The following is a 12513-nucleotide window of genomic DNA, read 5'->3' as shown; positions in this document are numbered from 1 at the left end:
GGGATGCAGCACGGAGCTCGGGGCCTCAGCACCGCCGTGCGCGGGGGACCCTCCAGGCCGGCGGTGCCCGGAGGTGTCGCCGCCGGCGGCCGCTGCCAAGCCCGAGGCCGCACGCCCTGCGCCGTGCCAGATCCCGGTCCCAGAGATGTCCCGTGCCAGGCCTCGGTATGGCCGCACTGGCCCCGGCCCAAACCCAGCGCTGGACGGTGGCACTGAGGGATGTCCCAGCGCGGGGCAGGAGCCAGGACGCTGCTGAGGTTTCTTCCTGCGGAGCAGAGGCTGCTGACCGTGCCCAGCGCCACACACGACTGGGTGCCACCACCCCTGTCGGCGCTCACTCGGGACACGGAGGGCCTGCCCAGCCCCATCGGGACAGCCCCGTGTCCTCCCGGGCTGCTCCGAGCACCGCTGAAGGTGCTCAGCCCCGGTGTGCTGTGTTGGGGGGCTGCAGAGCACCCCGGGCGGAGCTGGGGGAGCTGACGGTGCTTTGCTGGAGCTGTTGCTCTCATTGGCAGCAGAACCTCAGAGGAGCTGAGCTGGGATTTGGGTTTGGCTTCACAGCCTGTTGGATTTCCCACCTGGCACTCCCCACCGGACTTGTTTCTTGCCGATGGATTTGGGGGAGCAGGGATGTGTGGGCAACACCTCTGTGAGCGTTTCAGGCTGTGTTTGAGAAGGGCTGCTAGGAGAATTTCACATTTTTAATCATCACCATTCAGTAAAGACTCTGCCAGCAGCAGACTCGTTATTAAAACACTTAATTCCTTTTATTTACTCTCCCAAACTTCTGGGACTGAGCAGCAGCATCTTGGGCCGGGTGCAATGAGCTGGCAGCGGCAGAAGAGCAGGAGGAGGAGGAGGCACAGCAGAGTTAGGACTTGGGGCCGGGCTGGGCCTGCAGCCGCACAGCCGCTCCCCAATGGCTCCGCCAGCTTTTCCTTCGGAGGAAGAACTGCCCAAGAAAAAAAAAAAAAAAAAAAAAAAAAAAAAAAGAAAAAGTAAATAATGAGAGGGGAAAAGAAAATAAAAAAAGAGGAGAGTAAAAAAAATATGAAAAGGGGAGGCAGGGGGAAGAAGAGAAATAAAAAAAAAGGAGGGGAAAAAAATAACCCCTCCCGCCGTGCATGGTTCTGTGCCGCGGTGTCAGCTCAGGCGCGGCGGGGGGAGCGCGGCGGGGCCCGGACACGTCTACAGAAATTCCAGCAGGGCCGGGCTGGGCGGGCGCAGGGGATGGGAAGGGAAAGCGAAGGAAAGGGGCGTCCCGGGCAGGAAAGGGGCGTCCTGAAGCCCGCGCCCTCCTCCCTCCCCGCCGGGCCCTTCCGCCGCCTCACCGCCATGGCCATGGCCCCGGGCAGCCGCTGCCTCCTCCTCCTCCTCCTCCTCCTCCTCCTGGGCGTCCTGGGGGCCCCGGCGCTGGGCGACCCCGGCCCTTTAGAAGACGTGGTGATAGACAGATACTATATACCCAAAATCTGCCTGCGGGAGGCGCAGATGGGGGATTTCATTCGCTACCACTACAATGGGACCTTTAAAGATGGCAAAAAGTTTGACTCCAGGTCAGGAGGGGCTGTGCGGGGGCTGCATGCGGGGGGCAGCTGCGGCGGGACCCTGCATGCCTCCCCCAGCCCCCAGCCCGCATGCCGGGGCAGGCAGGCAGCTGCGGGGACCCCGCATGCCCGGCCAGACAACGCCCAGCACCCCCGGCTTTGAGCCAAGAAGGGCTTTTGGTGGCTCAACACGTCTCAGGCTGAAGCGAACCCCGAGCCCAGCTCTGCAGCCCCTGCCTGGTCTGCCCCACCAGGTCCCACGGAAGCTCCCAGCCCTTCAGGGATCTGCACCCCCTCAGCTCTGCAGGGCAGTGGGATAACCTGTCCAGGGCACAGGCAGGATTTGGGATTTAGCCCTGACTGGCACGCTCTGCACTCAGGAACACGTACCTACATGTGCTGCACAGGCAGGAAAATGCTCAAAGCACTTTGAGACGTGGCAGTGGCAAAACCCTTCATTATCCCAGAGGCTTCACTCTGCTGGGTTCAGTGTTCCTTGGCCCCTGCTTTGTCCCTGCTCTGCTCGTGCTGGCTGGGAATCAGGGCTGGGGCAGCCCCTGGTTTGCAGCACCATGAGTGGGAAGGAGAACTGGGGGCACAGAAACAGCTGGAGCCGTTTAGCATGTAGCAATAAAAATTTCCCAGGCTTTTTTTTGGAGCTCTGGAAAGCAAAGGTGTTCACAGTTTGACGTGTCTTATCTTCCTTGTAAGCATGAATGGGGAAAGTAAACTGCAGTGGGAGTCTGGGGACACTCACTGCTAAAAGAATTCTCTGCCAGGAGACCATCTGTTGCTCCAGGAATTTCTTGGAGTATTTTAAGGTTTAAAAATAAAAACAAATTTGCAGTTTAAAAATGAGGCCGGGACATTGTCTTTCCTCATCACTGTGTAAAGCTCAAATGTGCTGTATCCAAAATGATTTGGAAGCAGCAGGAAGCCCCAGAGCTGCCGGCCTCTAGCCCAGCTCAGTGGGTGAGATCTGGGGAGGGTGTGGATGGCTTCTGGGGGTGCAGAGTCAGGCTGGAGTCCTGACCAGTGCCCCAGGGGCCAGCTGCCCTCCAGCAGCATGGGATTGAGCCCTCTAGCATCCGTGTTTTTGAGCTATGGACTCTGCCTGCAACACAGGGACTCACAGGCTGTGATGGGAGCCCTGCACACTGGGGAGGGAGCAGCCCTGTCCCTCTGCCCTGCCCCACCAGCACCGGCAGCTTTGGAGCTCCATCCTTTTTCTCACCTCTGACGGGTGTGTCCCTTTGCCCCAGCTATGACCGAGGGGCCACGGTGGCCGGTGTGGTGGGCGTTGGGCGGCTGATCACGGGCATGGACCGGGGGCTGCAGGGGATGTGCGTGAACGAGCGGCGTCACCTCATCGTGCCACCCCACCTGGGCTACGGCAGCATCGGCGTGGGTAAGGGGCCCTGGCATGGGGGACCTGAGGGACCAAAACCCCCAGGGCTGGCCTTAGCAGGGACAGGGCTCCAGTGCCTCCCTGGCAGATGCGGCTTAAGGGTGGTTCCATGGCCAGGGCGAGTGGTGCTGGAGTGGGGCTTACCTGGGAAGGAGGGTCTGTGCTGGTCTGTGTTGCTTTCCCGGGGGCTGGCGTGGGTCACCAGCAGCCCTGAGCAGCAGCAGCTTCAGGGGAGGCTTCAGGGGACAGAGCCCATGGCCAGCCTGGGCTTAGTCTTAGTCCCACTTAAGGTGCTCTGTCCTTGCTGCTGCCCCTTTAGCGGGGCTGATCCCCCCAGATGCCACCCTGTACTTTGACGTCGTCATGTTGGACATCTGGAATAAGAATGACAAGCTGCAGATCACCACCCTGTCCAAACCCGAGCTCTGCAACCGCACAGTGGAGAACTCGGACTTTGTGCGGTACCACTACAATGGCACCCTGCTGGATGGGACCCCCTTCGACTCCAGGTATGCCACTGGGATGCACCTGGCCTCAGGGCAGGGGGCTGTGGGGCTGGGATGCACCCTCTGCCTTGCCACTGGGTCACTAGGGCTGGCTGGGACCCAGGGGCACCAGGCTGGGCACACAGTCAGAGCAGCCTCACCCTGTACTCCCTCCCCGCTCCCCAGCAGGGCTGGTGCAGCTCCGTGACTCCCCAAACCAGCCTCTGGCACAGCCCTGCTCTGGCTGGGGCTGCTGAGCCGTCCCCAGCCTCATTCTCCACCAACAGCTACAGCAAGGGCAGCACCTACGACACCTACGTGGGCACCGGGTGGCTGATCAAGGGCATGGACCAGGGGCTGCTGGGCATGTGCGCTGGGGAGAAGAGGAGCATCATCATCCCCCCGTTCCTGGCCTATGGAGAGAAGGGCTATGGTGAGCCAGGCACCACCCCATCGTGCCAGCCCCCTTCCCTCCCAGCTCTGACCAGAACCCCCTGGTGCAGAAGGACCCTCCTTCATGCTGACCCATGTCCTCCCCCAGGGACCGTGATCCCACCACAGGCATCGCTGGTGTTCAGCGTGCTGCTGGTGGATTTCCACAACCCCAAGGACGGTGTCTTTCTGGAGCACCTGGAGGTGCCGGAGTCCTGCAAACGCCGGGCTGTGACCGGGGACTTTGTCCGCTACCACTACAACGGGACACTCATGGACGGGACGCTCTTTGACTCCAGGTGTGGGGGGAAGCAGCTGCACAGGGAGAGCCCCTGATGTCCTCTCCTGCCCCACAGCTGCAAGGAAAGGCTGGAGAGGGGAACAATGGGCATGAAATAGGCTAAAAAGGACAATATCTGTTTATTGCATCTCTTGGAGCAAGGTTTGGTTTCTGGAGGAGCAGGAGAGGCTGAGAGGAGGGGTGTGGGTTGGGGTGTAGGGGCTGGGGCATTGATAGTGCTGGGGGTTCTCTTGCTGCAGTTACTCCCGCAATCAGACCTACAACACCTACATTGGGAAGGGCTACATCATCCCTGGCATGGATCAGGGGCTGCAGGGGGTCTGCATGGGAGAGCAGCGGCGAGTGGTCATCCCCCCACACCTGGCGTACGGGGAGAACGGTGCAGGTAAATGTGCAGAGAGACAGGCACATCAAGGGGTGTGGGAAGCAGCAGGGAAAGGCTCCACCTGCCCTGCAGCGCTCCAGCAGCTCTCCTCATCCTCCTCTTCCAGGAGATAAAATCCCCGGCTCAGCCGTGCTCATCTTTGATGTCCACATCATTGACTTCCACAACCCTGAGGACCCGGTGGAGATCGAGACCGTATTCCGGCCCGAGGGCTGCAATGTCACCACCCGCCACCGGGACTTTGTCCGCTACCACTACAACTGCTCCTTGCTGGACGGCACCCGGCTCTTCTCCTCGTGCGTGCCCCGAGCATTCCCGTCCTTCCTGGGGCCGAACCCTGCCTGGCACTGGGCTGGGGGTGGGCAGGCACCGGGCAGCACCGGGACCATCCGCTCTGCAACAGGCAGGGCTGGAGCATCACAGGGCACGGGGCAGCAGGATGGGGCAGCGGGGAGGAGAGTTCAAGGGACGCAGTGGGATGGAGGGTGTGGAACTTCATGGCATATCAGGGCGGAGGATGTGGGATTCTGGGCCATGGTGGGATGGAAGGGTTTGGATTTCAGGGTTGCCCACTAGATCTGAGGGACTTTTCTCACCTGCGCTGTTTCCTCTGTGCCTCCTGCAGCCACGACTATGAGAAGCCCCAGGAGGTAACTCTGGGGGCCAACAAGGTGATTGAGGGGCTGAACAGTGGCCTGCTGGACATGTGTGCAGGGGAGAGGCGGGTGCTCATCATCCCCCCACACCTGGGCCACGGGGAGAGCGGAGGTAGGGGAGTGGTGGCTGATGTGTACAATGCAAACTGGGTGGTTCAGCCTTGCTGGGCCTCTGCTGAGCTCCTTCCCCCATCCTGCCAGGGCTGTGGGCTCAGAGCCAAGGCTTTGCTTTTCCCCCTGTGGTGCTGGAGCTTTTGCTGTGTTTTCAGCCCGAGGGGTGCCTGGCAGTGCTGTGCTCCGCTTTGAGGTGGAGCTGGTCTCCATGGAGGAGGGGGTTCCCGAGGGCTACCTCTTCATCTGGCACGGGGAGCCACCAGCCAACCTGTACGAGCAGATGGACCTCAACAAGGACGGGGAGATCCCTGCTGATGAGGTGAGTGGCTCCCAAGTGCTGGGGTGCAGGAGGAAGTGGGGCACAGGCGACCCCACCCTGGGCAGCAACACTTGAAGGGCACTGGTGCCCCTGGGCACTTGGGAGCCTGCAGAGCTGTGCAGGAAGAACACCCTGGGTGTTCTTTCAATTCAGAATTCAATTCTGTTCAATTGCTGCTGGGTGAGGGCAGTGTCCCCGAGGGCATGCTCTGCTCCAGTCCCTGCCTGTCCTTGGCATGGGCCATGGTCTCCCTGCCCTGCCCCAAGCAGCATCTCTCCCCTCTCCCCTCTCCAGTTCTCCACCTTCATCAAGACCCAGGTGGCGGAGGGGAAAGGCCGCCTCATGCCCAGCTCCGACCCAGAGAAAGTCATTGCTGACATGTTCCAGAACCAAGACCGCAACCAGGATGGGAAGATCACACCCAACGAGCTGAAGCTCAAGTCGGATGAGGACCAGGAGAAGATTCATGAGGAGCTCTGAGGAGCAGTCCCTGCTGTTCCTGGAGACAGGACTCATCCTCGCCGTGTCATGGCCGGTCTCCCACCCTGGGAATCTGCCCCTCCCCAGTCCTGCAGGGGGCCGGGTTTTGATTTTCACCTCCTATTAACTGAGGGTATTTTGATGTGTTCTCCTGAGCAGGAAAACTCAGCCCTCAGCTAATAAACCCAGACTAGAAGATGTCCCCTCCCTCAGCCCCTTCATCCTCCATCAGTGACTGCAGGTCCAGCTCCAGCCCCCTCCCCTGTCTGTGCTGCCTCAGGGGGCAGGAAGGATACAGGGGGGCTCCCCCTCACCACCACCACAGCATTTTGTAGTGTAGTGTTGGGAATTGGGTTTTTTATATATACACTTAAAATTCTTTAGAGGGAAGAAAGAGAAGGCTTTTGTCCCTGTCCCTGCTCTGCCCCTGCTGCCATCCTCCCTGGGCCAAGAGGCTGAAGGGGGCTCAGGTTCCCAGGGTGGAACCCCAATACTTTGCAGGCATCTGCCATTCCAAAAGTCTGGGCCTCCTGCAACTGTGGGACCTGGCAAACACCTCATCAGCTGGGAGAAGGGAAACAGACCTTCACCCCCCAGCCCTCAGGGAGCAGCACTGTCCCCCTTCACACCCTCCCCACCTCCTAGCCTAGTGACTGAGACAAATCAAACCCATTTAGTTTCAGTGCCCAAATGCAGGTCACAGCCTTGGAGTGCTCAGGTGCTCCTGGGACCAGCACAGCTCTGGCACCGGCCAGCTCCCAAAGCCCCTGCAGTCTGTCCTCACCAGGGACAGAAGAAATGCAGAAGCACATCAGTGCAGTGAATCCCTCAAATGGGGACTTGCCTTGCACCAAATAAATAATTCCTCCAGGTTTCCAAGGAGTTTGACTGTGTTTGGTTACTTTGCCAAGGAACGTGGCCATGTGTTGGCAGCACAGGGAGCAGCTTCGCCTGGGGGGATTCCAGGCTCCAGCATCCACTGGGTCTGGCAGGAGAAACCAAAATTCCCTCCTGGGATCCTCCACCAAAGGCAACAGAGCCTCAGCCAGCAGCTGGTGAGGGCTGGGGGGCTCTGGTGGGATGGGGAGCTGGGGAGCAGAGGCAGCTGCCAGCACCAGCCCAGGGAGCAGAGCAGCTCCAGCCCCTCGGTGCTGGCTACAAACCACCTGTGACCCAGCTTTAGACAATTATGTTTTTATTCCAAAACAGAGAACAAATCTGCTCTTCCCAGAGTCCAACATAACCAGAGGTTATACAGAAATAAAATGGTCTTTTCCTATTGCTGCTCTGAGAGCCAAGGATCAGCCCAGAAATTTAGTATACAAACATGGTCAGGTAAAACATTGCTTAAAACTCAAAATTTTGCCATTTGGCCCCTCCTCCCCCATCCCCACCCTACTCCTCTGATCCCTGGCAGACAAACTTACTTCTGGCTTTTTGGGCAGCAGCTGCAGCTGAGCTCTGGGCTTGAGGGACGGCTGGAAAAAGCTTTTTTTCCACAGTAAGAGCTGCACTGGTGCAAGAGGGACGGGTGAACTGAGACACGAAGCTAGAGAGCTGCTGGTTTACATGGGGAATGTGGGGCTGAGTGATATGATGGCCAGCAGGGCCACACCAGCCCAGCAGTTGCACTGGCACCAGAGTCAGCCCAGGAGCTTTGAAGCCCACAGAAAACAGGATGAGAGAGAAACTTGTTTTCTTAGTCAGGAACACAGTAGCATATCTAAACCAGGCCTCAGCCCACAGTAAACTGTCCCCATTCCACCTTCAGCTGCTGAAGCAAGTGCAGAACATCTCTGCCTGAAACGTGGAATGGTTTATCAGGAAGTGGCAGGGGTGAATTCCCAGTGGGATGAAGTCACTCTGGGTGGGAAACTGCAGAGCCAGGCAGGGTTGGTGTAAAGGGAAGGGAGAAGCTTCCCCCTTCTCACCTCTCCTGCTCCAGGGCTGGCTGAGGGATTAGTGAGGTCAGGATGGAGCCCAGCCAGTCCCAGCAGGTCCCCTGCAGCTCTGTCCCAGGAAGGACATTCCCTGCCCCGTGCCTGCTGCGTGGCTGGAGCTGGGACACCACGTCCCCAGCTCATGTCTCAGCCAGGATGTACCGCAGAATCCCGTTCACCACGTCCAGCGTCTCGTCGCTCTCCAGCACAATGTCATAGGAATCCAGGTACTTCCCCCTCCGCTCCTCCACCTGCCAGGACCATCAACAACCAGAAGCTGAGGGTGAGGATGTTCCACCCACAGTACCAAAAAGGCAATCAATAACTACCCTGACCACTTCCCAGACACAGTGGGAGCTCAGCAGATCCCCAGGTCCCTGCACACACCCCACAGGATCTCATACAAATCTCTTACATGCCCAAATCACTGGGGCAGCCCCCTGCCCTTCCCTGCTGGGGGAAGGCTGGTAGGGAAGCACTAAACTGTTCCTCTCACCCACCTTGTCATTCAGAAAGCCAATCTTGAGGATGTTCTCCACACTGGGAACACCATCTGCCATCGTCAGGTCACCCATGGAGTCCCCCAGCAGGATGATGCTCGTCCTTGTGCTCAGCTGCTGGAAGTACTCCATGCCCTGCAGCACGGTGTTGTTCTTGTTGTAGGTGTGGATGAGGGGTCCCTTGAAGTGTGTGAGGATTCCCTGAGCACATGGGACAGACAGACAGACAGCTCTTAACCTGATGGTGGCACTGTTAATCATGTCCCAGTCCTCAGTCCCAGCACCACGCCACTCCCCCCACACACTCCCCCCACGGATGAAATGCAAGAACTCACAGCATCACTGAAGTCCATGTAGTTGGACACCACATTGACGTTGGAGTAGAAGACGTTGGCCTGACGGATAATCTCTTCCAGGATATCGCCAACGCCAGCCGAGAAGATGAACAGGGGGACATTGTTCTTATGCAGCTGATCAAAGAACTCCCTGAAGCCATCCCTAGAGCAGGAGTGTCCATTGCACAGGGCTGTGTTACCAGCTCCCAGGGTGGTGCCTGGTGCCCTGTGCTCAGCCCAGCTCCTGTTCCTGCCCACATTCCCAAACAGAAACACACGTGCAAACTCTGCAAACAGCACGAGCTCTCTGTGGCAGCAGCACTCCCGTGGCAGAACCCCAGAGCTCTGGGTGCAGCAGCTGGGAGGGTGCTTGTGGGAACATTTTGCCTGGCATCTCCTGAGCACCTCAGCTGCTCAGCAGGGGCACAGGGCACACTGCCCGCACACACCCACACAAGTGGGAGATGTGCAACAGGTCAGACTGGTTGGGAGGATGATCACAACAGCTGTGTCAGCCCCAGTCTGCCAGGACACAATTCCATAACGAAATGGAACTTGGGCTCATGAAAAGCCATCTCCTCCCTGAGCCTGGCAGCAACCTGGCAGAGCCCAGCTCCCCGAGCTGGCCTTAGGGCCACTGCTGCCAGGTCAGCTTTAGCAGCAAGTTCTAGCACAGCATTTTTGTGCTGTGGGTGAAATCTGCTGCTAAGCCAAGGGTCTGCATAAGGCTTGGCAGTTCCAGTGCAAAGAGCACAGCACTGCTGGAAGCAGAGAGCTGCAGGCTGCCCCTGCATCCTGCCCTGCAAGTGGGGAGCTGTGCCCAGTACTGGCCCCTCAGCTGCTCCTTGCCAAGGCCCAGGAGAGGGGTGGTGGTTTCAGAGCAGGAAGGGAGCAGCCTGCAGCCAAGGAGCGAGCTCAGGCTGTGGCTCATGTTCTGACTTCCTTACAACTCAGCCCCAGGGAGTAAGCAAGGCAGGCTGGCATTGGTCACACTGCAGTGTGGTGACAGCACAGAGATCTGGCTACATGGGCAGGAGAGAAGGGCTGTGGGCAGCCAAGCTGTACCTCAGCATCACACCCCCATGCCCAAACCTCAGCATCACATCCCATGCCCAAACCTCAGCATCACATCCCATGCCCAAACCTCAGCACATCCCATGCCCAAACCTCAGCACATCCCATGCCCAAACTTCAGCATCACATCCCCATGCCCAAACCTCAGCATCACATCCTGTGCCCAAACCTCAGCATCACATCCCATGCCCAAACCTCAGCATCACATCCCATGCCCAAACCTCAGCATCACACCCCCATGCCCAAACCTCAGCACATCCCATGCCCAAACCTCAGCAGCACATCCCGTGCCCGTACCTGAGCATCGCTTCTGACTCTCTGACGATCTGAGCTATGTCACCTTTGTGGATCTTCTGCTGCACCAGCAGCTCATGGGCCTTGGTCCACCTGTATGTGATGTGGGAAAGGCAGCAATGACAGAGCTCCCAGAGGCCCTCAGAAGTCAGAAACAACAACTAAACCTTGTGGGATTGCTGCCAAGCCCAGGGATGATTCAAGCCTCATGTCCTGTAGTCCTCAGGTACAAGATGTTGTCAGGACAAGGTCAAGATCACCAAAAACAGGACTCACCACTCCACCATGAGGGGACATTTCTCTTCCAGGGTCCGGTTGGGATCTATTTCAATGGGATAGTAATAGTGGAGCAGATCCTTCAGCTGGGGTGTCACACGGGGAAAAAGAACAAAGTGAACATCAGGTCTAAAGAGACTAAGCAAAACTAGCATTTCTGAAGTTCTCCAAAGCATTGCTCTACCTAAACACAGCCAAAACCTTGTCACTGAACAGCTTCCCTCTGAGCAGCTCTCAGCAGCCTGGCTGGCTCTCCCCTCACTCCAAATGCCCTCCCCTTCCTCCTCCTATCAAACTGAAACACACACAGCTGCACGTGCAAATTCGAGTTCCCTTTTTAACTTCTCTATCACTGCTGGCTGAAATGCAGCCTGGCCACTTTCTCACTCCATCCTGGCAGCCACCACAGCTGGGAGAGCTGCCACACCAGCCAGTGTGACCTCCCAATGACAGGTGACATGTACAAGAGTCACCAAGCCAAGATGTGGTGCCTTACACACAGCACCCACCTTCTTCTTGCCATCCTCGCTGATAACACGGCTGGTATCAAGGATATCTACAAAGAAAATAAAACACCAATGATGTAGCACAGAAATAGACTTTATACACCAACTCCCCTGCGTCTCAGTGCTGGCTCCTCCCAATACAAGCTGTGGTGACACTGTGACCTGAGCACAGTGGGGTCCCAACGCAGTGGCTCCCACTCTGAACCCACAGCAGGCCACAATCACAGGGCCTGGCTTGGCCAGACAGCAGCCTCGGTGCCCTGGGCAGTGGGATGAAGGCAGCCAGCCCAGGAGCAGGCTCCTGGCTCCTGCAGAAGCCCAGGCCTGCGCGGGGAGGACAGGACGGAGCCGCCAGGCTTGGCAGAGGAGAGCACAGGGAATGACAGGAACCACATCAAATACAAACACAGAAACCAAAGTGAGCTAGTGACAGCGAAAACAACGGCTTCCACTCACTGTGAGATGTGGGGCAGCGCCTGCCATTGCAACCAAACCTGCTCAGCGTCATGTCAAAGTCAGAAATCACCTGGAAGAGGGGAGAAAACCGAATCCGTGCGTGACCCAGTGCATTCTGCGCTGGCCAGAGCCAGCCCAAGGCGATGCCACCTGTGAGAAGGTGCACCCAGCACCACCAGTCCCCCGTGGGCACAGACTGGCAGCGACGACGTGGCCGCTCCTGCCAGCGGTGAGGCAGATCGTGTCCTCACCCTCCCACCCCGGAGCTCTTATCGGCACCGAATGGCTTCATCCTGGGCGGAGCAGGGGTCTGGGGACTGGCGCACAGTTAAAGCTCCAGAACTGCGAGTCCGGGGGCCCCGCACTCCTTCTCCTCTGGGCTTCTCCCCCTCCCCCTGCACCGCAGGTCCCTCGCTGGGAAAAGCCGGGCCGGGGGACGAGGAAGGGGCAGCTGAGCAAAGGGCAGAGCACGGGCAATGCCCCGCGGGGCCGGTACCTGCAGTTTGGCCACCCCCTGCTCCCGGAGAGACTGGATGATCCCCCGCACACGCTCGGGCTGCCGGATCCGGACCGTGCCTTTTTCCAGCTCGGGCACCTGCAGGCAGAGACCCCGCTCGGTGACCGAGACCCTCCAGCCCCCCGTGTCCGTCCGTGCTGGCCGCGCTCCCGGCCCGCAGCCCCGCTCTCACCATCTCGGTGCGATGGTGCGACCCGCTGCGCTCCCGCCGGGCCCCGCGGCCGCGGGGCGGGACCGGAACGGGGCCACGGGGCTGCGGCCACCGGGCGGGGCTGTGGGGACCGGGCGGGGCTGCGGGGACCGGGAGGAGCTCCGGGGACCGGGCGGAGCTCCGGGGACCGGGAGGGGCTGAGGGCACCGGGAAGAGTTCCGGGGACCGGGAGCGGCTCCGGGGACCGGGAGGGGCTCCGGGGACCGGGCGGGGCTGCGGGGACCGGGAGGGGCTGCGGGGACCGGGAGCAGCTCCGGGGACCGGGCGGGGCTCGGGG

At 59.3% G+C, this 12513-nt stretch overlaps 2 protein-coding genes across 2 annotated transcripts; one reads left to right on the top strand and one right to left on the bottom strand.

Moving 5' to 3' along the window:
* Positions 1-1228: 1228 nt before the first annotated feature.
* Positions 1229-7006, top strand: FKBP10 (FKBP prolyl isomerase 10). Its single transcript, XM_023942456.2, has 10 exons — positions 1229-1556; positions 2810-2955; positions 3275-3464; positions 3728-3873; positions 3982-4171; positions 4413-4558; positions 4665-4854; positions 5184-5326; positions 5484-5647; positions 5942-7006. Exons 1-10 carry the CDS (start codon positions 1231-1233, stop codon positions 6125-6127), a joined length of 1827 nt encoding a protein of 608 aa, XP_023798224.2. The 5' UTR covers positions 1229-1230; the 3' UTR covers positions 6128-7006.
* Positions 7007-7305: 299 nt separating this feature from the next.
* On the bottom strand, positions 7306-12295 carry NT5C3B (5'-nucleotidase, cytosolic IIIB). The gene is made up of 9 exons (XM_086864314.1): positions 12198-12295; positions 12005-12103; positions 11509-11578; positions 11056-11102; positions 10547-10632; positions 10274-10363; positions 8903-9065; positions 8568-8768; positions 7306-8318 (listed from the first exon to the last, which is right to left on the bottom strand). Exons 1-9 carry the CDS (start codon positions 12198-12200, stop codon positions 8208-8210), a joined length of 870 nt encoding a protein of 289 aa, XP_086720440.1. The 5' UTR covers positions 12201-12295; the 3' UTR covers positions 7306-8207.
* Positions 12296-12513: the final 218 nt, after the last annotated feature.

This window comes from Cyanistes caeruleus, chromosome 27 (genome assembly GCF_971803275.1).
Source record: "Cyanistes caeruleus chromosome 27, bCyaCae1.hap1.1, whole genome shotgun sequence".
Taxonomy (NCBI): Eukaryota; Metazoa; Chordata; class Aves; order Passeriformes; family Paridae; genus Cyanistes; species Cyanistes caeruleus.
The sequence above is the reverse complement of the archived record's forward strand: the minus strand, read 5'-3'. Positions and strand labels throughout refer to the sequence as shown.